Source organism: Heptranchias perlo, chromosome 5 (assembly GCF_035084215.1).
Source record: "Heptranchias perlo isolate sHepPer1 chromosome 5, sHepPer1.hap1, whole genome shotgun sequence".
In the NCBI taxonomy this organism is placed as follows: Eukaryota; Metazoa; Chordata; class Chondrichthyes; order Hexanchiformes; family Hexanchidae; genus Heptranchias; species Heptranchias perlo.
Window position 1 is genome coordinate 23,470,633 of NC_090329.1, and position 23,610 is coordinate 23,494,242.

General features: G+C 44.9%; 2 protein-coding genes across 4 annotated transcripts in view; both read right to left on the reverse strand.

Moving 5' to 3' along the window:
* Positions 1 to 8,939, reverse strand: part of b3galnt2 (beta-1,3-N-acetylgalactosaminyltransferase 2) — a 44,958-nt gene extending 36,019 nt beyond the window's left edge. For all 3 annotated transcript variants that reach the window (XM_067984132.1, XM_067984133.1, XM_067984131.1), the window contains exons 1-2: positions 8,730 to 8,939; positions 690 to 807 (exon numbers count right to left, since the gene is read on the reverse strand). In XM_067984132.1, the coding sequence (XP_067840233.1) occupies positions 690 to 807; positions 8,730 to 8,838 (227 nt within the window). In that variant the 5' untranslated portion in view covers positions 8,839 to 8,939. The remainder of the gene's footprint in view (positions 1 to 689; positions 808 to 8,729) is intronic.
* A 5,835-nt stretch (positions 8,940 to 14,774) lies between these two features.
* LOC137321639 (guanine nucleotide-binding protein G(I)/G(S)/G(O) subunit gamma-4) overlaps positions 14,775 to 23,610 on the reverse strand; it is a 91,619-nt gene continuing 82,783 nt past the window's right edge. The window contains exon 3 of the mRNA XM_067984125.1: positions 14,775 to 18,393. Within this exon, the coding sequence (XP_067840226.1) occupies positions 18,265 to 18,393 (129 nt within the window). The 3' untranslated portion in view covers positions 14,775 to 18,264. The remainder of the gene's footprint in view (positions 18,394 to 23,610) is intronic.

The following is a 23,610-nucleotide window of genomic DNA, read 5'->3' on the forward strand; positions in this document are numbered from 1 at the left end:
CACAAGACTGACAAAAACAAGGATAAGATAATGAACGTGAATTTCTACCTCTGCTCACTGTAACATCCTTTGCAATCATCTTTCAACAAACTCAGTAACAGAAGCTGGGATTGTTCTCCTTAGAGCAGAGAAGGTTAATGAGAGATTCAATAGAGGTGTTCAAAATTATGAATGGTTTTGATAGGGTAAAATATTACCATTGGCAGGAGGGTCAGTAACCAGAGGACACAGATTTAAGGTAATTGGCAAAAAAGTCAGGGAGGAAATGGGAAGAATTTTCTTTTTACGAAGCAAGTTATGATGATCTGGAATGCACTGCCTGAAAGGGTGGAGGAAGCAGATTCAATTGTAACTTTCAAAAGGGAGATATTTGAAGGGGGGAAAATTGCAGGGCTATGGAGAAAGAGTAGGGAAGCAAGACTAATTGGCTAGCTCTTCCAAAGAGCCAGCACAGGCACAATGGGGCGAACGGTCTCCTGCTGTGCTGTAAGAATCTATGATTCTATACAGGATGCCCTATACATTCCAAACCTTCTCACATTTCCTCTGCAGAAGATACCAACAGTCATGGATCTTTCGCATAAAGCAAGAAACATTTCTACCACCATTATGCACTCTTCTAAGCCACTTCCTTAACCCAAAGCACTTCAAAAAGAAAAGTTAAACACTCAGAATAAACTGTTACTAACCGCTGGTTTAGTTGTTGTGTATGCCCCAGCCAAGTTTTCCTCAGTGCATTCCGCAATTCATGGTTGTGTCGAGCTGACAGTATTCCAATCACAATATCGTACTGATGTGCTGTCCACTCTGGAAAAAGAAAGCCAACTCTCAGGAAAAGTAAAAGAAAGAAAGAACGAACTTGCTTTTCTATAGTGCCTTTCACAGCCTCAGGATGTCCCAAAGTGCTTTACAGCCAATGAAGTACTTTTAAAATGTAGTCACTGTTGTAATGTAGGAAATGCTGCAGCCAATTTGTGTATAGCAAGCTCCCACAAACAGCAATGTGATAACGACCAGATAATCTGTTCTGGTGATATTGGTTGAGGGATAAGTAGTGGCCCCAGATCACCGGGGAGAACTCCCCTGCTCTTCTTCCGATAGTGCAGTGGGATCTTTTACATCCAGCTGAGAGGGCAAACGGGGCCTTGGTTTAATGTCTCATCCAAAAGTTAGCACCTCCGACAATGCAGCACTCCCTCAATACTGCACTGGGAGTGTCAGCCTGGATTTTGTGTTCAAGTCTCTGGAGTGGGACTCAAACCCACAACCTTCTGTATCAGCCTTAAATCAGCAGAATCTTTGAATACTACAACTTACTGTAATATTTCCTGTGTATAAAGTACACACCACACAGAACTCCTCCAGACTATGCTGTGTGTTGATGTTTGGATAGAACTGACTGAAGTCCTTCACTACACACTGGAAGTACTGAACTACAGTGAAAGATCAAAGAACTCTTGATTCTCAGGCTCACACATCGTAACAAGAAGAACAACAACTTGCATTTATATATTGTCCCAAGGCATTTCACAGGAGCATAATTAGACATAATTTGACACCGAGCCACATAAGGAGATTTTAGGACAGGTGACCCAAAGCTTGGTCAAAGAGGTAGGTTTTAAGGAGCGTCTTAAAGGAGGAGAGAGAGGTGGAGAGGTTTAGGGAGGGAATTCTAGAGCTTAGAGCCTAGACAGCTGAAGCCATGGTTGCCGATGGTGGAGCGATGAAAATCGGGGATGCGCAAGAGATCAGAATTGGAGGAGCACGAGATCTCGGAGGGTTGTAGGGCTGGAGGAGGTTACAGGGATAGGGAGGGGCAAGGCCATGGAGGGATTTGAACACAAGGATGAGAATTTTAAAATCAAGGCTTGCCAGACCAGGAGCTAATGTAGGTCAGCGAGCACAGGGGTGATGGTTGAACGGGACTTGGTGCCAGTTAGCATTCGGGCAGCAGAGTTTTGGATGAGCTCAAGTTTATGGAGGATGCAAGGTTGATTATATTACTGCTGAAATCCACAGGTGTGCACACATAATAATATCTCCTAATATAAATTATTTCATATTTCGGGGTTTACCGGCTGATTAATCAGCTGCTCGGTATTTTCCCCCCAATGCAATGCTCAGAATGTTAGTGCTGTATCATTCTATGATTCTATGAAATTGAGAGGAAACGCTTGGTAGCTGATATAGCGTGTGTCTAAAGTGCCTGTGATGCTCAAGTAGTGCAATACACATCATCTGCACTGGTCATATAGTCATCATTAGGGAAAGTGGTCAAATCTATCACTTGAAGCAGAGCTCACTATTTCTATATTCCATATTCTAAATGATGAATTAGGCCTTCCCCTCCCATAGTTGCTAAGCGACACAGTGTTGTCCATTTCCATTTTCAGATGTAATAAAAGATGGTATTATAGTGAGGCTGTAGTCCAGCAAAGCCAATTGTACAATTTGTCATTTAGGAGGCTAATTACCCCACAGTCTTTTGTTAAACAGAGTTTGCAGAATTTAATTCTCTATTAGCATAAACATTTAGAAAATCTTTTACTTAAATCTCCAAGCTCCTCATTGTAGATCTCGGTAGGGGAAATAAAAGAGGCCTCGGTAAAACATTCAATTGACTAGAGAAGCTGAGATTGTTCTCCTTAGAGCAGAGAAGGTTAAGGGGGGATTTAATAAAGGTGTTCAAAATCATGAGGGGTTTTAATAGATAGGGAGAAACAGCTTCCACTGGCAGGAGGGTCAGCAACCAGAGGACAAAGATTTTAGATAATTGGCAAAAAAGTCAGAGGGGAGATGAGGAGAATTTTTTTTTAAACACAGCGAGTTGTTATGATCTGGAATGCACTTCCTGAAAGGGCAGTGGAAGCAGATTCAATAGTAACTTTCAAAAAGGAATCGGATAAATACTTAAAAAGGAAACATTTGCAGGGTTATGGAGAAAGACCAAGGGAGTGGGACTAATTGGATAGCACTTTCAAAGAGCCGGCATGGGCACGATGGGCCAAATGGCCTCCTTCTGTGCTGTATGATTCTATATTAGTGTGACAAAACACTCAATGGATTCGCGTTGTTAGCTGTCTAGATAATTTACCCACTTTAAAAGAAATGCTGAACCATATCTCTCCTTATCCAGGCAATGAATCATGTAGCTTTTTTGTTCGGAAAGAGTGTTTCTATTTTTCCAAGTAAAGGAGGTCACTTGCCCTCTTTTACAGTATTTTCTTCCCTTCCCCTCCCTCGAGTCTTTCTATGCCATGCACCATCCCTGGCTGAGTGGACTTGTTGTTCTGAAACCAGTAAGTGGGCAAGGGCAGCCCAGTGCGATTTGCTCCAGTTTTCCCTTTTTGCCTGTTCCTCACCTGGCGCCACAGCCGAGATTGGGAACTCAGTACAAATAGCCATAGGTATGAACCAGTGTCTCATCGTTCTGGGACAAAGGTAGGTTTGGACTGCAACTTGCTGCACTGCTGTGCTGAAAAGGGAAAGTTATCCTTTATAGTCAGAGGAGTTATGGAGGCTCATGGCTTACATAAAATTGCATAGAATTTACAGCACAGAAACAGGCCATTCGGCTCAACTGGTCCATGCTGGTGTTTATGCTCCACATGAGCCTTCTCCCTCCCTACTTCATCTTATCCTATCACCATATCCTTCTATTCCTTTCTCCCTCATGTGCTTATCTAGCTTCCCCCTTAAACATATTATTAAGATTTAATTTATATCCCAATACTTCTGCAGCATTTCTTAATCACCTGAAACAGGTGGTAAATGGAACTAACTGGCTTGTAATACTTTCTCTCTCCTCATTCACTCTTCCACTTCTCCTCCATTTATCTTCTCTTTTACTCTTTCTCCCTCTCCTCAATCTCTCCATCTCCAAGTGGTTAGCATTCCTTGAACTTTATTGGTATCAGCAGTTCTGCACACAATTTGAACACCACAGGGAAGTTGTTCAACTCTTCCTCACTCTCTAATGACTGTATAAAGAGAAAGAAAAAGATGAATAAAGTAAAAAAAAACAAGATGATAGAATAAAAATGATTCTTTATCCTCTTCCCACCTCTGCTAGTATCACTACCTCTCCAAATCACCTACTTGATGCATTGCAATTTGAATTTTTAAAAATAAAATTAAAGAGTTATGGCATACTCTAAATAGTACATGTGGAAGTATTTTATTATCTTTTTGAATTGTGTTCTGTTTGAATAAAGTTAGACTTTCTCACCAGTGAGATGCAGGCTTACAACTGGAATTAAAATCATGTCAAATATTTAGTGCTGTCACTGAGCCAGTAAGTTGTGGGTTCAAGTCCCACTCCAGAGACTCGAGCATGTAATCTAGTACTGAGGGTGTGCTGCACTGTCAGAGGTGCCGTCCTTCGGATGGGATATTAAACCTTTCGGGTGGACATAGACGATCTCATGTCACAATATCAAAGAAGAGCAGGGGAGTTTTCCCCGGTGTCCTGACCAATATTTATCCCTCAACCAATATCACTAAAACAGATTATCTGGTCATATTGTGAATCTTTGGAATTCTCTACCCCAGAGTGCTGTTGGTGCCCAGTCATTGAGTATATTCAAGACTGAGAGCGATAGATGTTTAGACTCTTGGGAATCAAGGAATATGGGGATCAGGCAGGAAAGTGGAGTTGAGGTCGAGTATTAGCCATGATCTTAATGAATGGCGGAGCAGGCTCGAGGGGCCGTATGACCTACTTCTGTTCATATTTCTTATTTTTCTTATGTGTCACATTGCTGTTTGTGGGAGCTTGCTGTGCGCAAATTGGCTGCCACGTTTCCTACATTACAACAGTGACTACACTTCAGAAGTACTTCACTGGCAGTACAGCATTTTGGGACGTCCTGAGGTCGTGAAAGGCATGATATAAATGCAAGTTCTTTCTTTTATTAATAAATACTGTCAGTGTAGAGGGCCAGTCTTAATTCTGAGCCATGCTGTCTGTACTTCCCTAGTACTGGGCAGCACCTGACGACTAGAAACGTGAAGGAGGCAAAGGCTGTCATTAAAGGAGCGACGCTCAAACTAGATGTCCCAACAAACAATGCAAAATGGAGCAGTCTAATGCCCAACTACCAAGTGAGTGATTTTGTGTGAAAGATCTTGTTGGAGATACAAGGTGGGCTTGGACTCTCTGCCCGCCCCCAGATGATTTTTCCGCAGACCTGGGGCAGAGAGGATTTGCTCCACCTCATTCTTGCTCCCCTGCAGCATTCCCCCATTCCTCAATGGGCGCCGGATGCATGTATGACAAATCAGGGAAATATGTCTCTAGTGTACTTCCTGCAATTTGTGAGCTTTGAACCCTGGATGCGAGGACTGCCAGGTGTCTGAAGTTCTCCTGATGGAAAGAGCGGGGGAGGCTCCAAATATTTTTGCTCAGCACCAGGGCCTGTTCAGATGATCACAGTCTGGATGAGCCCTAATCAAGTAGGATTGAAAGTCTAGGCCGTACAGTTTAAAAGCAATAGGATTATTCATTTCAACATTTGTCACAGTAAGATTTCTGCTGTGCATGAGGGTTTAAGTAGTACACGTCACAGTCAATGCTAAAAATACATAGCCAAATCTACTCTAGTCTCTTGTTCATCACTTAATATTTGGCTGTCAAGCAGGCAGAGCTTTATAGAATTCATGTGTCCCATGGAACAAGCAGAACAGAATATCTCAATGTTCTGGGAGAGTCCCAGACACTGAAGCACTTGTGACAACTCACTCACAGGATGGGAGACATGGATAGCTTTCTTTCAGATGAAAGCTCTCTACAACCTCCCCCACTCCTGACATTCTCCTATTTCTTCCCTCCTCTCCTGAGGGCAGTGACTTGAGCAGCGGTACAATTCCACAAATCACATCCAAGTAAAAGAAAAGAAAGACTTGCATTTATATATCACCGTTCAGGACCTCAGGATGTCCTAAAGTGCTTTATAGCACTTGTATACATACAAATTATGTATCCAAGTTTGCTGACGATACAAAGCTAGGTGGGAAAGTAAGATGTGAGGAGGACACAGAGAGTCTGCAAAGGGATATCGACAGGTTAGGTAAGTGGGCAAGAAGGTGGCAGATGGAGTATAATGTGTGGAAATGTGAGGTTGTTCACTTTGGTAGGAAGAATAGAAAAACAGAATATTTTTTAAATGGTGACAAGCTATTAAATGTTGGTGTCCAGAGAGACTTGGGTGTCCTCGTATAAGAAACACAAAAGGTTAGTATGCAGATACAGCAGGCAATTAGGAAAGCAAATGGCATGTTGGCTTTTATTGCAAGGGGGTTGGAGTGCAAGAGTAAGGAAGTCTTACTACAGTTGTACAGGGCTTTAGTGAGACCTCACCTGGAGTACTGCGTACAGTTTTGGTCTCCTTATCTAAGGAAAGATATACTTGCCTTGGAGGCGGTGCAACAAAGGTTCACTAGATTAATTCCTAGGATGAGAGGGTTGTCCTATGAAGAGAGGTTGAGTAGAATGGGCCTATACTCTCTGGAGTTGAGAAGAATGAGAGATGATCTCATTGAAACATATAAAATTATGAGGGGGGCTTGACAGGATAGAGGCTGAAAGATTGCTTCCCCTGGCTAGAGAATCTAGAAATAGGGGGCATAGTCTCAGGATAAGGGGTCGGCCATTCAAGACTAAGATGAGGAGGAATTTCTTCACGCAGAGGGTTGTGAATCTTTGGAAGTCTCTACCCCAGAGGGCTGTGGATGCTGAGTCATTGAATATATTCAAGGCTGAGATGGATAGATTTTTGGATTCTAGGGGAATCAAGGGATATGGGGATCGAGCGGGCAAGTGGAGTTGAGGTCGAAGATCAGCCACGATCTTACTGAATGGCGGAGCAGGCTCGAGGGGCTATATGGCCTACTCCTGCTCCTATTTCTTGTGTTCTTATAGCCAATTAAGTACATTTGAAGTGTAGTCACTGTTGTAATCTAGGAAACACGGCAGCCAATTTGCGCAAAGCAAAGTCCCACAAACAGCAATGAGATAATGACCAGATAATCTGTTTTTAGGTTGTTGGTTGAGGGATAAATATTGGCCAGGACACCGGAGAGAACTCCCCTGCTCTTCTTCAATGTTGGAACTTTTACATCCAACTGAGAAGGCAGACAGGGCCTCGGTTTAACGTCTCAGTCGAAAGACGGCACCTCTGGCAGTGCAGCTCTCCCTCAGTACTGCACCAGGAGTGTCAGCCTAGAAGAGGGACTTGAACCCACAACCACCTGACTCAGAGGCAAGAGTGCTACCCACTGAGCCAAGGCTAAAACTTTTATGGTCAGGAATCTTCTATTAATAAACACAAATGAGTCACTCACGAGCACTTTCTACCTATTCCACCACTTTCGATTCATAGAATCATAGAATGATACAGCACTGGAGACCATTCGGCTCATCATGCCTGTGCTGGCTCTTTGAAAGGGCTATCCAATTCGTCCCACTTCCTTGCTCTTAGAATCATAGAATGGTTACAGCACAGGAGGCCATTCGGCCCATCGAGCCTGTGCCAGCTCTCTGCAAGATCAATCCAGCTAGTCCCACTCCCCCGCCCTTTCCCTGTAGCCCTGCAAATTTTTTCCTTCAAGTACTTATCCAATTCCCTTTTGAAAGTCACGATTGAATCCGTCTCCACCATTCTTTCCCCACAGCCCTGCAAATTTTTCCCCTTCAAGTATTTATCCAATTCCTTATTACTGAATCTGCTTTCACCACCCTTTCAGGCAGTGCATTTCAGATCATAACAACTCGCTGCGTAAAGAAAAACATCCTCATGTCATCTCCGTTCATTTGCCAATTACCTTAAGTCTGTGTATTCTGGTTACCGACCCTCCTGCCAGTGGAGTTTCCCCTTATTTACTCCTTTTTGATTTACTCCATCAAAACCCTTCATGATTTTGTACACCTCTATTAAATCTCTCTTTAACCTTCTCTGCTCTAAGGAGAACAGCCCCAGCTTCTCTCCACGTAATTGAAGTCCCACATCCCTGGTACCATTCTAGTAAATCTCATCTGCACCCTCTCCAAGGCCTTGACATCCTTCCTAAAGTGTGGTGCCCAGAAATGGATACAATACTCCAGCCTAACCAGTGTTTTATAAAGGTTTAGCATAACTTCCTTGCTTTTGTACTCTATGCCTTAGTTTATAATGCCATGTCTACTTCAATGACATCGTTCACCTGACGAAGGGGGAAGCCTCCGAAAGCTTGTGAATTTAAAATAAAATTGCTGGACTATAACTTGGTGTTGTAAAATTGTTTACAATTGTCAACCCCAGTCCATCACCGGCATCTCCACATCATTACTTCAATGAAAAAATTGCATGGCAGAACGTGTTGTCATTATGAAAATCAAAATAACTGCACAGCAGTGACCCAGACTATCTATCTATTTAATTAAACAGTTTGTTTTAAAGCAAATGAACAATGATCATCATTGGGATACGACTGAGCAGCTTCAGGCCAAGTAACCATGTGCTTTGGGAGATAGAAAGCGCTGTACAAATTTAAGTTTGTTCCAAGGAGTTAAGCACAAGTACCGCGCACGCGCAGTACAATAGGAGCTAGGAGCATCCGCAGTGACGTCAATGAGCACGAAGGTACCGCGCAAGCGCAGTATGACGGCAGATAGGGGAGGGGCGTCCGAGGTGACGTCACCGAGCCCGACGCGGCGAGCGAGGCGGTTAATTGACGGTTAAATTCACCATTACCTCCGAAGTGGACGAGTCGACCGAGGCTGCAGGCAGGCCGCAGACCGAAATTAACAATAATGGCGATGACACAAAAGCAGGCCGCCGCCAGCACAGCCACGCTCCGCATTGATTGTCACGAAAGCGCCGCTTCGAACAGGTTCACCTGCCGGTTAACGGCCGACGGCGCCAATCGTCGCCGCCTCTTTTCACCGCGGCGCACCGAGGGCCAACCTACCGCCCGCTCTGCGCAGCCGTGGTTTGCGCGGTGCACTCTGGGAGTTGTAGTCCGCACGTTCAGGAACGTGCTGGTTATGCAGTCACGTGTCAGGCGTCAGTACATCGGGCGCAGCTCTATAAGGACGCACCAGGGGCGAGGAGGTCTTGTTCAAATGTGGGAGTTACCTGGAGGGTAGGTCTAGGAGTTTAAAGAGGAACCTACTTGTCAGCCGCTGCTCAGCGGGTAGTACACTTGCCTTCGAGTCAGGAGGTCATGGGTTTGAGTCCCACTCCAGAGCACGTAATCCAGGCTGACACTCCCAGTGCAGTACTGAGGGAGCGCTGCACTGTCGGAGGGTCAGTACTGAGGGAGTGCTGCACTGTCGGAGGGTCAGTGCTGAGGGAGTGCTGCACTGTCGGAGGGTCAGTGCTGAGGGAGTGCTGCACTGTCGGAGGGTCAGTGCTGAGGGAGCGCTGCACTGTCGGAGGGTCAGTACTGAGGGAGTGCTGCACTGTCGGAGGGTCAGTGCTGAGGGAGTGCTGCACTGTCGGAGGGTCAGTGCTGAGGGAGTGCTGCACTGTCGGAGGGTCAGTGCTGAGGGAGCGCTGCACTTATCGGAGGGTCAGTACTGAGGGGGTACTGCCTTTCGGATGAGACGTTCCACCAAGGCCCTATCGGGTCTCAAATCAGGTTTCTGCCACTGTCACAGTTGACAGCCTGTGTGACTGTGACCGTGGCAAACTATCTCTCCTCATCCTTCTCGACCTGTCTGCAGCCTTTGACTCGGTTGACCACACCATCCTCCTCCAACGCCTCTCCGTCATCCAGCTGGGTGGGACTACCCTCGTCTGGTTCCATTCTTATCTTTCCAGTCGTAACCAAAGAATCACCTGCAATGGCTTCTCTTCCCACTCCCACACCGTTACTTCTGGAGTCCCCCCAGGATCTATCCTTGGCCCCCTCCTATTTCTCATCTACACGCTGCCCCTTGGCGACATCATCTGAAATTACGTCAGGTTCTACACGTACGCTGACGACACCCTGCTCTACATCGCCACCACCTCCCTCAACTCCTCCACTGCTTGTCTGACATCCAGTACCGGATGAGCAGAAATCTCCAACTAAACATAAGGAAGACCGAAGCCATTGTCTTCGGTCCCGGCCACCGGCTCCATCCCTCTCCCTGGCCTGCGTCTGAGGCTGAACCAGATGGTTCGTAACTTTGGTGTCCTACTTGACCCTGAGATAAGCTTCCTGGAATCAGAGAATGATACAGCACAGAAGGAGGCCATTCGACCCATCGTGACTATGCCGGTTCTTGAAACAGCTATCCAATTAAATTAGCTTCCGACACCATTTCCTCTCTATCACTATAACCACCTACTTCCACTTCTGTAACGTTGCCCCTCTCCACCTGTGCTTCAGCTCATCTGCTGCTGAAATCCTCATCCATGCCTTTGTTACCTTTAGACTTGACTATTCCAATGCTTTCTTGGCCAGCCTCCCACCATCCCCGATTTTCACCGCTGCACCATTGATAGTCGTGCCTTCAGCTGCCTAGGCCCCAAGCTCTGGAATTCCCTCCCTAAATCTCGCTACCTCTCTCCTCCTCCTTTAAGACGCTCCTTAAAACCTCCCTCTTTGACCAACTTTTGGTCACCTGTCCTAATATCTCCTTACGTGGCTCGGTGTCAAATTTTGTCTTATTACGCTCTTGTGAAGCGCCTTGGAACATTTTACTGTTATATAAATGCAAGTTGTTGTTGTAAAAACTCCTACGGCACTATTTTGAAGAAGTGCAGGGGAGTTCTCCCTGTGCCCTGGCCAATATCCCTCAACCAACATCACGCTTTGGGATGTGAAGGAGATCGTGAAAGGTGCTATATAAATGCAAGTCTTTCTTTCATGGGGGGTTAAAAAAAAGTCACAAAAGTGGTTGATAATCAAACATCTCTTTAATAGTTTCATGATCCTTACTAGTCACCAAGCAGAAAATGAACCAAAGCACCAACCAATTTGCTTAAGTTAGTCACAATATAACAAACTTAGGTTTGGACCTGATTTTCTAATCTATTTTCTCATAGTTCAGTGTGAAACATAACAAGTTGAGCCTAAGTGCTACGTAGTTATCTTACAACAACATAGTGCGTTTTACCCTGCGCCTAATGTGAGTGTATGTTAAGCAAAGATTAAAAGGTAAAACTCTTTTTGCGCATTTCTCCCAGAAAATACAATAAACGGTAGCGTAAAGGACCAGGGTATGAACAAAACTTGACCATTACTCTGGACATGTCCTACAAAATGTTAGCGCTCCCAATAGAGCTCTCAGAATACACAATGTCAACACATCTCTCATACAGATTTCTGCGCACCGTTACAAACCATAGGAAACTTTTGCCCCCTCAATATTTCCTTGAATTTTCTCCCTTTCCCCTCTTTCCTGCAGCAAATCACAGGTTACGTTTTCACAGGAAATGGCATTGCTCCAAGTTCCCTGTACAAATGGCCACTCTTCGCATGTGACCTTGGATTCTGCTAACAGACTACTTAACTATGGGGACTGTTACAGTCTGGCTCAATTCTGTCCTTGCCCCACATCCATACCTAAATAACATCGACTCCTGCCAAGGCTTCTTCGGCAGCTCCTCCCAAACCCACGACCTCCATCCCTAGAAGGACAAGGGCAGGTAATGGGAACACCATCATCTCCAAGTTCCTCTCCAAGTCACGCACACAATAATGACTCGGACATATATCACTGTTCCTTCATTGTTGCTGGGTCAGAATCCTGAAGCTCCCGACCTAACAGCACTATGGGAGTACCTTCACATAGGGACTGCAGCGGTTCAAGAAGGCAGCCCACCACCACCACCTTCTCTTGGGGCAACAAGGGATGGACAATAAATGCCGGCCTTGCCAGTGATGCCCACATCTCGAGAATGACTATTAAAAACACTACTGCAGCAGGGGTCACTGGATAGAGGGAATCTAGCCCAATGTTCCTGTGACTAGACCAAGGAGGCCCTCCTCAGTGCCATCCTGCTTGAGATTTGCCAACACAGCACAGGTTGAATGCAGGCCTGTTCTGGTACAACAACAACTTGCATTTATATAGCGCCTTTGACATGGTAAAAGGTGCTTCACAAGTGTCACACCGAACCACATGAGATATTGGGACCAAAAGCTTGGTCAAAGAGGTAGGTTTTAAGGAGGGGCTTAAAGGAGGAGAAAAAGGTGGAGAGATTGAAGGAGGTATTTCCCGAGCTTGGGGCCTAGGCAGCTGAAGGCTGAGCCGCCAATGGTGGAGCGATGAAAATCGGGGCTGGGCAAGAGACCAGAATTGAAGGAGCGCAGAGATCTCCGAGGGTTGTAGAGCTGGAGGAGGTTACAGGGAGAGGGAGGGACGAGGCCATGGAGAGATTTGAAAACAATCGAGGTGTTGCCAGACCAGGAGCCAATGTAAGTTAGCGAGTACAGGGGTGATGGGTGAATGGGACTTGGTGCGAGTTAGGATACGCGGTACAGGGAGTGGATTTACTTTAGATTAAAGATATTTTACCCCCAAATACTGATAAAGACTAATTCAAAATGATATTAGGCCTCTAAGCTGCTGAGTAGGCATCCCGACTTATTCAACTCCCAACGGCTGCTGGTGAACTGGCTGTGCAGCTGCACACAACCCACAGCCTTCCCTGAATGGTTTGGAGGTTTCCCGTTGGATTCCAGTACTAGAACTGACTATCTAAGACTGGAAAGGATGTTGAAACTCACTCCAGTCAGTGCCTGCTGACTGAGGATGAAAGATTATCCTAGTGGGTGACCTGCGGCTGGGAGGTCTCCGTGAGATGGCTTTTCCATCAAGTAAACAGACGTCGGGGTATAAATCCCTCTCCGGAGGTAATGCAAAACAGGTGATAGAGAATCCGCTGCCAATGGAGAAGAAAGTGGGGCAGGGTGTAAAACGGTCTGGCGATTCGCTACTAGACGGATTTCTAGAGGGATTTCTACCCGTCAGGAAAGGGAGGGTTTCTTCATCACCGAGTCCCAGTAGGAATGTCACAATTGGCCTTACCAGCTATGCTTTAGGGATGGGGAAATTGGGCGTGACTGCTGACTGGCAATCACTGTCTAACCATCCCCCCTGCTGAAAGCGCAGGTGTGTGTTGTGGAGGTTGGGTGAGGCCAGGATGGGGCTTGGTCAAATATCCTGCCGGCACTCACCGACAGGCCTATCACAAGGAGCAGTGTACCAGACAGCTACCGTATCCCCGGGAGGGAGTCAGTCTTCAGGAGGGATGAGAAAAATGGCAAAGGAAAACAAACGTGTTTTCCACAGAATAATGTTCCCTTTTTTAAAAAAAAGTGGAAATGACACATCATATAGTGAACGCGAGACTTGTGCGTTGAAATGCAAATGATAGAATTTTTGGTGCCACGATGTTTTGAAGTCAAATAAAGGTTAAGAATACTCCACAGTATTGTCACATAATCCTGAATGTTAGAGAGAGAGAATGTTAAAAAGGGAGAAATTTGAGGAGAGTCTCAGTCACTTCTCATTACTGTGGTTCCGTGTTTTTAAAACTTCTGGTTAGAAGTAGATTGGGACCAGACATTTCGCATAAACCTCTTCCTTTCTGAAACAGTAGAATACAAGAGGAAATTGCGATGAAATTGTACAATGCTCTGGTCAGACCGCAGCTTGGGCACCATGTCCAGTTCTGGCTGCTGAGAAACAATGGGGACATTCAAAGGCTGGAGGCAGAACAGAGAGGAGCTACAAGGCTGATCTCCAGGGTCTGAGATACGAGGAAACACCGGAGAACTTAGGCCAATCAGCCTGGTCAGGAGGTGCATGGGAGGTGATCCTATAGAGATATGATAGTTAAGGGAATGGAAAAGGTAGTTCTTTAAACTGAGGGAGTAGGACAAGGGAGGACAGATTCAAAGAAGTAAATTTTAGGACTAATATCTAGAAATTCCTCTTTACGCAGAGAGTGATCAAGACTTGGAATGGATTCCGGGTCGAGAGAAGACCCTGTAATTATTTAAGTACCAATGAGGGGCATAGATAGGATGGATACTAAGGAGCTTTTTCCCTTCGTTGAGGGTTCTATAACAAGGGGGCATAGATTCAAGGTAAAAGGCAGGAGGTTTAGAGGGGATTTGAGAAAGAACTTTTTCACCCAGAGGGTGGTTGGAGTCTGGAACTCACTGCCTGAGAGGGTTGTGGAGGCAGGAACCCTCACAACATTCAAGAAACATTTGGATGAGCACTTGAAATGCCATAGCATACAAGGCTACGGACCAAATGCTGGAATATGGGATTAGATTAGACTGGGCTTGATGGCCGGCGCGGACACGATGGGCCGAAGGGCCTCTATCCGTGCTGTATAACTCTATGACTCTATGACAGATGGAGCAATGGGAGAACAGATGGATGAAGATGGGCCGACTGGCCTTCCTTATCTGTAAGTATCTTGTGATCGTGATGTCTTGATCCAGAGTGGAGGACAATGGACAGAGGGCAGCACTCCCCATCCATAAAGTCATAATGTGAGTAGTTTTACTCAAGTGGTTCCACGTTTAATGAAGAAACAGGAGAACAATAAATTTTTCTCTATAACCAACGACCCACCAACAGTTTTCAGAACTGGCATATTTGAAGGCTGCATTGCCACCTGGGATTGCCAACTCTGGTTGGATGTATTCCTGGAAGTTTCATCACATGACCTCCCGCCTCCAATACCCCCCCCCCCCCCCCCCCCGGTTAAACGATTTTCTTTCCCCCATCTCCAATATTTTTAGAACTAATAAATGAAAGTTTTCAAAGAAAATGAATAGACAGAATTTTTTTTTTAAAGCTCCTATGATTTTTTCTCTCCCTTGGGTTTTTGCTCACAGCAGTGTCAAGGAGATTAATCTTCAATTCCTGGAAATTCCAGGACATTCCTGGCGGGTTAAGAACATATGAATAGGAGCAGGAGTAGGCCATACGGCCCCTCGAGCCTGCTCCGCCATTCAATAAGATCATGGCTGATCTTCGACCTCAACTCCACTTTCCCGTCCCATCCCCTTATCCCTTGATTCCTCTAGAGTCCAAAAATCTATCTATCTCAGCCTTGAATATACTCAATGACTCAGCATCCACAGCCCTCTGGGTAGAGAATTCCAAAGATTCACAACCCCCTTGAATGAAGAAATTTATCCTCATCTCAGTTCTAAATGGCCGACCCCTTATCTTGACACTAAGGCTGGCAACACTATTGCCATCATTTTGTGTTTTTCATTAAAAGAGGACTTTCACCCCCAAGCTCTCCGTTCCCTGGCTGCCTGTAGTTTTAAACAACATGGCAACAAGAAGTGGCCAAGAGACACTGATAACTGTACAGATATCTCCCTGTTGTAATGGGAGCAGGCACCAAATCGGCAAGCCACAGTTCTTTTTTAAGCAGATCTTCAAAACCATTTAAAAAAGAGTTCAAAGAAACAGCGTGAAACAAAGCTGAAATATATCAAAGGGAGGGTGACCCAGTGCCGATTGATTTTGTATAATGCGAGACTCACTGAGCACTGGGATTGGAGACATGAGATCCTGGAGTGCATGATCACCACATCAAAAGTTCAACATTGAAATACATTTTTAATCAATTTATATTTGACATTCAGATACATAGTGCGATTGTGATAAAGAACTGAAAGATGTGCTTTTCGGGCTATTATCATACGTTTGATGTATTCCTATTCATTTTAGATGAAAAGGACTTCACAAGGTCAGTTTGGTTGAAGAAGGCCTCACGGCCCATTAGATTTGCCGCTTGCAGAATCTAGCCCATCTATCACCCTATTACAGCATCCAGCTGTTTCTTAGATGAGTCTGGCATCCTGACCTCAAACCATCCAGCTGTGGATCACCCTCCATGTAAAGAAACACTTCCTAGCATTTTGTCCTAAGCTTGCTCTTCACAACCCTGAATTTAAAATTCTCTTCCTTGAGTTCAGTTCCCTCCATGGCCTCACCCTTCCCTATCTCTGTGACCTCTTCTAGCCCTACAACCCTCCAAGATCTCTGCTCTCCTCCAATTCTGACCTCTTGTCCATCCCCCGCTATTGGCGGCTGTGCCTTCAGCTGCCTAGGCCCTAAGCTCTGGAATTCCCTCCCTAAACCTTTCTCTCCTCCTTTAAGACGCTCCTTAAAACCTACTTCTTTGACCAGGATTTTGGTCACCTGTCCAATTGTCTCCTTACATGGCTCGGTGTTAAGACTCATTCAAGATAGTTAGTGAACGTGATGGGACAAGTATTTTCCTCATTGAAGATGGGCCCAATGGTCTCCGCCATCTGTGTTTATCTTGAACACCAAGGATCAGCTTTGTTACTTCCCTCTGCACTGCCTTGAATGCCTGAATGACCTCCTCATGTTGTGGTACCCTGACCGGAGCACTGAACAGTTTCAGCATGTACCGTAGTCTCGCACTTTTCCATACGGGGTAGTCTCACATTTTCCATAAAGTAGTCTCGCATTTTTCCGTACAGTGGTTGTGCATTTTTCCGTACAGTGGTTGTGCATTTTTCCGTACAGTGGGTGCGCATTTTTCCGTACAGCATTTGCTCATTTTTCCGTACATCAGCCACGCATTTTTCTGTACTTGAGTCACGCGTTTTCTGTGAAATTTTGATTCTGCATTCCTCGCTCACATGCAGCATGTTCCATTTGATTTGAGTGTTCTCAAGATGGCAGTTTCTCTCCTCTGACGAGAACCCCCCCCCCATTAAAAACTGGTCAACAATAATTCAAATGAAATTCTCTTGTTATTTGTTATATATGTGAATGATATAATACTCAGTAACTGTGGAAAGCAGAACTTATTCTATAATTGATGAAAACCTTGATAACTGACTCTTGACTTCAGCATTCCTGAGCTTTCAAGCTTTAAATTCTGTATCACAAGGCTCCCACTGTGCACCCATCACAGATACAATACCTTAAAGCACTGGGTAGAAATCATCAGAAATCATCTCTCCAAAATAACATTGATCCGATCGGACTAACCCAATGATTGCAGATTTACTGAACTCTGTGGCCCTGTGACATCCCAACGTGACACGAATCCTCACAATACGCAATCACATCAACCTCTCCCAACAGCAAGCTCCCATCCTGTTCAGTGAGGAGCCTTGTCCGAGCTCGATCTCTGCTTCAGACAATTCGTAACATTCTTCAGTCTTTCCTGTTGGTTGTACTTAAAGAGCTTGCAGACTTGAACAAGCTGGAGCTCTTATCTCTAGAAAAGAGAAGGCTGAGGGTTGACCTGATAGAGGTCTTTAAATTATGAAGGGGTTTGATAGGGTAGTTGTAGAGAAGATGTTTCCACTTGAGGAGACCAAAACTAGGGGCCATAAATATAAGATAGTCACTAATAAATTCAATTAGGGAATTCAGGAGAAACTTCTTTACCCAGAGAGTGGTGAGAATGTGGAACTCACTACCTCAAGGAGTAGTTGAGGCATCTAGCAATAATGCATTTAAGGGGAAGCTAGATAAGTACATGAGGGAGAAAGGAATAGAAGGATATGCTGATAAGGTTAGATAAAGTAGGGTGGGAGGAGGCTCGTGTGAAGCATAAACACCGGCATGGACCATTTGGGCTGAATGGCCTATTTCTGCGCAGTAAAATTCAATGTAATTCTATGTAAAGTACAACTAAGATTTTGGACGTGCATTCGTACCCGAACTGATTTGATATATACATTGATTATTATGTTAACTCCGGTAGTAATATTCGATAAGGAAGCATTTCACGATCTTGGTCAGATTAGTTGGGATACATTAGATTTATCTTTTGAGAGCAAAATATGGTTTTCTATAAAAACGAGATATTTTTGTACCTGAACCGTAGTTTGGTTTTACAGTAAATGTTTCTTAACCTATACTTTGTCTCTTTACATGCACATTCAATACTGTTCAGACTAGGTAGAGTCAATCTGTCTTCACTATGTACAATCATTAAAAATAGAATGGTTGTACTTATCATCCCTCCGAAGCCACTCCCTCCTGTTCCCACCAGCCCATTGTGCTTTTGACATTTTATATTTAACATACAAAACATGAAAAAGTCATCTAAATACCTATATTTCTTTAAAAAAAATTAAATTACCGTTAGATCCTTTTGTGATTGTGCAACTGACACAAGTCTGCGCCATCAAAACTATGATCAACGTAAAACACTCAGTACTGTTCATTCCCCTAGAAATAATTACAGCATGCACAAGTGACACTCCCGAAGCCTGTGGTCTTCTGTTCAGACATGGTGCTTCTTGCCTCTTCGCCGCGAGTTGTCAGAGGATGGCGCAGAAGAACTTCTTCTCCCTGAAGGGGTTCTCCGAGGCAGGCAGTGGGGCGATGAGTGGGTCATCCCTGAGGTGAGCGTCACAGTAAGCCATCAGGTCGGCTGCTGCCTTTGACACCTAGAGCGCGCCCAAGAAAGATCAGCGGTTAGAGACTGTTTCACCTGAGTGATTGGAGAGAGCCATCGTTGTGTGGGAGAAAGAGACTCCTGGCTAAATCGCTTCCATTACGTTACATCATATTGTTTATGTAACTAGACTGACTCTGGGGCTTAAAGGGTTAAATTATGAGGACAGGTTGGATCAACTTTGTTTGTGTTCCCTCAAGTTTGGAAGATTAGAAGTGATCTGATGGAGATATTTAAAACGCTAAAAGGATTTAATAGGGTAGATACAGAGAAACTATTTCCTCTGATGGGGGCATCCGGAACAAGGGGGCACAATCTTAAAATTAGAGCTAGGCTGTTCAGGAGTGAAATCAGGTAGCACTTTTGCACACAAACAATAGTGGAAATCCAGTGAGGAGGATAGTAGCAGACTTCAGGAGGACATAGACAGACACATGGAAGTTGCAGTTTGATGCAGAGAAATGTGAAATGATGCATTTTGGAAGGAAAAATGAGGAGAGGCAATATAAATAAAATGATGCAATTTTAAAGGGGGTGCAGGAGCGCGGAGAGACCTGGGGGTGTATGTACACAAATCTTGGATGGTAGCAGGACAAATTGGGAAGGCTGTTAAAAAAGCATATGGGATCGATCCCGGGCTTTATAAACAGAAGCATTGAGTACAAAAGCAAGGAAGTTATGTTAAACCTTCATAAATCACTGGCTAGTCTACAGTTGGAGTATTGTGTCCAATTCTGAGCACCACACTTTAGGAAGGATGTCAAGGCCTTAGAGAGGAGATTTACTGGAATGGTACCAGGGATAAGAGAATTCAGTTATGTGGAGAGACTGGAGTAGCTGGGATTGTTCTCCTTAGAGCAGGGGAGGTTTAGGGGAAATTTAATAGAGGTGTTCAAAATCATGAGGATTTTGATAAAGTAGATAGGGAGAAACTGTTTCCACTGGGATGACTAAAAGGAATCCGAAGAAGTTAGGAAACAAGTCAAAAACCAATTAGGAAAGCAAAGAGGAACTCCGAAATTAAATTATCAAGGAATATAAAAAGAAGTAGTAAAGTATTCTACAGACACATAAATGACAAAAGAAAAACCAGGATAGGGATAGGGCCACTAAGGGATACACACAATAAACTCACAGGTAATGACAGCTAAATGGCAGAAATATTAAATAATTACTTTGCTTCAGTATTTACCACGGAAACTAACATGGTGGGCATCACGTTAGAAGAAGAGATCAAAAAAGATAAAGATATTTAAGATAGAAAGGTGGGAGATAATTGTTAAACTAATCAAACTTAAGAGAGGATAAAACCCCTGGTCCAAATGGATTGCATCCGCGCATATTAAAAGAAGTTAGGGAAGAGATAGCAGAGGCACTATTACATATATATAAAAATTCATTAGAAAAGGGAATAGTGCCAGAGGACTGACAAACAGTTAATGTGATTCCTATATTCAAAAAGGGAGACAGAACAGATAGACCAATTAGCTTAATGTCGGTGGTAGGAAAGATAATGGAATCCTTACTCAAAGATGTAATAGAAAGACATCTAGAAAATGAAAATATAGTAAGAGTAGTCAGCACGGATTTGAGAAGGGAAAGTCATACTTGACCAACCTTATTGAATTCTTTGAAGAAGTAACAGAAAGAGTAGACAAAGGTAATGCAGTAGATGTAATATATTTGGATTTTCAAAGGGCCTTCGATAAGGTACCGCATTGTAGACTCATGACTAAAGTCAGAGCATGTGGAGTCAGGGGACAGGTAGCAGAATGGATAGCAAGTTGGCTACAAAACAGAAAACAGAGAGATGGGGTTAAGGGTAGCTACTCAGACTGGCAAAAGGTGGGAAGTGGTGTTCTACAAGGATCAATGCTGGGACCACTGTTGTTCACTATTTACATAAACGATTTGGACTCGGGAATCGGAAGTAGAATTTCAAAATTTGCAGATGACACCAAATTCAGAGGTGTAGTTAATACTGAGGAAAAATGCATCAAAATGCAAGAAGACATTAATAAACTTGCAGAATGGGCGTGTAATTGGCAAATGAATTTCAATATAGATAAGTGTGAGAAGCGGTAGGAAGAATAAGGAGGCCACATACTGCTTGGATAATAAGAGTCTAAATGGGGTAGAGCAGCAAAGGGACCTAGGGGTACAGATACACAAATCACTAAAAGCGACGCAGGTTAATAAGGCTATTAAAAATGCAAACCAAGCACTGGGGTTCATTTCTAGAGGGATAGAATTAAAAAGTTTGTGTTAAACTTGTATCGAACCTTGGTTAGACCACACTTGGAGTACTGTGAACAGCGCTGGTCTCTATATTATATAAAGGATATAGAGGCACTGGAGAAGATGAAAAAAAGATTCACAAGGATGATACCAGAACCGAGAGGATATCTTTATCAGGAAAAGCTGAACAGGCTATGGCAGCATAGTAGTTATGTTACCAGACTAGTAATCCAGAGGCCTGGACTAATAATCCGGAGTCATGAGTTCAAATCCCACCACGGCAGCTGGGGAATTTAAATTCAATTAATTAAATAAAATCTGGAATTAAAATACTAGTATCAGTAATGGTGGCCATGAAATTACCGATTGTTGTAAAAACCCATCTGGTTCACTAATGTCCTTTAGGGAAGGAAACCTGCTGTCCTTACCCGGTCTGGCCTAAATGTGACTCCAGACCCACAGCAATGTGGTTGATTCTTAATCGCCCTCTGAAATGGCCTAGCAAGCCACTCAGTTGTAAAACCTCGCTAAAAAAGTCATAATAAGAATAAAACCGGACGGACCACTAGGTACCGGACACGACAAAGGCAAACCAAGCCCAGTCGATCCTACAAAGTCCTCTTCACTAACATCTGGGGACTTGTGCCAAAATTGGGAGAGCTGTCCCACAGACTAGTCAAGCAACAGCCTGACATAGCTATACTCACAGAATCATACCTTTCAGCCAAAGTCCCAGACTCTTCCATCACCATCCCTGCGTATGTCCTGTCCCACCGGCAGGACAGACCCATCAGAGGTGGCGGTACAGTGATATACAGTCAGGAGGGAGTGGCCCTGGGAGTCCTCAACATTGACTCTGGACCCCATGAAATCTCATGGCATCAGGTCAAACATGGGCAAGGAAACCTCCTGCTGATTACCACCGCCCTCCCTCAGCTGATGAATCAGTCCTCCTCCATGTTGAGCACCACTTGAAGGAAGCACTGAGGGTAGCAAGGGCACAAAATGTACTCTGGGTGGGGGACTTCAATGTCCATCACCAAGAGTGGCTCGGTAGCACCACTGCTGGCCAAATCCTGAAGGACATAGCTGTCAGACTGGGCCTGCGGCAGGTGGTGAGCGAACCAACACGAGGGAAAAACTTACCTGACCGCGTCCTCACCAATCCACCCATCGAAAATGCATCTGTCCATGACAGTATTGGTAGGAGTGACCACTGCACAGTCCTCGTGGAGACAAAGTCCCGTCATTGCACTGAGGATACCATCCAACATGTTAAATGGGATAGATTCAGAACCGATCTCGCAGCTCAAAACTGGGCATCCATGAGGTGCTGTGGGCCATCAGCAGCAGCAGAATTGTATTCCAGCACAATCTGCAACCTCATGGCCCGGCAAATTCCTCACTCTACCATTACCAACAAGCCAGGGGATCAACCCGGGTTCAATGAGGAATGTAGAAGAGCAGGACCAGGCGTACCTAAAAATGAGGTGCCAACCTGGTGAAGCTACAACTCAGGACTACATGCATGCTAAACAATGGAAGCAACATGCTATAGACAGAGCTAAGCGATCCCACAACCAACAGATCAGATCAAAGCTCTGCAGTCCTGCCACGTCCAGTCATGTAATGGTGGTAGATAGTTAAACAACTAACGGGAGGAGGAGGAGGCTCTGTAAACATCCCCATCCTCAATGATGGCGGAGCCCAGCACTTGAGTGCAAAAGACAAGGCTGAAGCGTTTGCAACCATCTTCAGCCAGAAGTGCCGAGTGGATGATCCATCTCGGCCTCCTCCCAATATCCCCACCATCACAGAAGTCAGTCTTCAGCCAATTCGATTCACTCCACGTGATATCAAGAAACGGCTGAGTGCACTGGATACAGCAAAGGCTATGGGCCACGACAACATCCCGGCTGTAGTGCTGAAAACTTGTGCTCCAGAACTAGCTGCGCCTCTAGCCAAGCTGTTCCAGTACAGCTACAACACTGGCATCTACCCGACAATGTGGAAAATTGGCCAGGTATGTCCTGTCCACAAACAGCAGGACAAATCCAATCCGGCCAATTACCACCCCATCAGTCTACTCTCAATCATCAGCAAAGTGATGGAAGGTGTCGTCGACAGTGCTATCAAGCGGCACTTACTCACCAATAACCTGCTCACCGATGCTCAGTTCGGGTTCTGCCAGGACCTCATTACAGCCTTGGTCCAAACATGGACAAAAAAGCTGAATTCAAGAGGTGAGGTGAGAGTGACTGCCCTTGACATCAAAGCAGCATTTGACCGAGTGTGGCACCAAGGAGCCCAAGTAAAATTGAAGTCAATGGGAATCAGGGGGAAAACTCTCCAGTGGCTGGAGTCATACCTAACACAAAGGAAGATGGTAGTGGTTGTTGGAGGCCAATCATCTCAGCCTCAGGACATTGCTGCAGGAGTTCCTCAGGGCAGTGTCCTAGGCCCGACCATCTTCAGCTGCTTTATCAATGACCTTCCCTCCATCATAAGGTCAGAAATGGGGATGTTCGCTGATGATTGCATATTGTTCAGTTCCATTCACAACCCCTCAAATAATGAAGCAGTCCGAGCCCGCATGCAGCAAGACCTGGACAACATCCAGGCTTGGGCTGATAAATGGCAAGTAACATTCGCGCCAGACAAGTGCCAGGCAATGACCATCTCCAACAAGAGAGAGTCTAACCACCTCCCCATGACATTCAACGGCATTACCATCGCCGAATCCCCCACCATCAACATCCTGGGGGTCACCATTGACCAGAAACTTAACTGGACCAGCCATATAACCACTGTGGCTACAAGAGCAGGTCAGAGGCTGGGTATTCTGCGGCGAGTGACTCACCTCCTGACTCCCCAAAGCCTTTCCACCATCTACAAGGCACAAGTCAGGAATGTGATGGAACACTTGCCTGGACGAGTGCAGCTCCAACAACACTCAAGAAGCTCGACACCA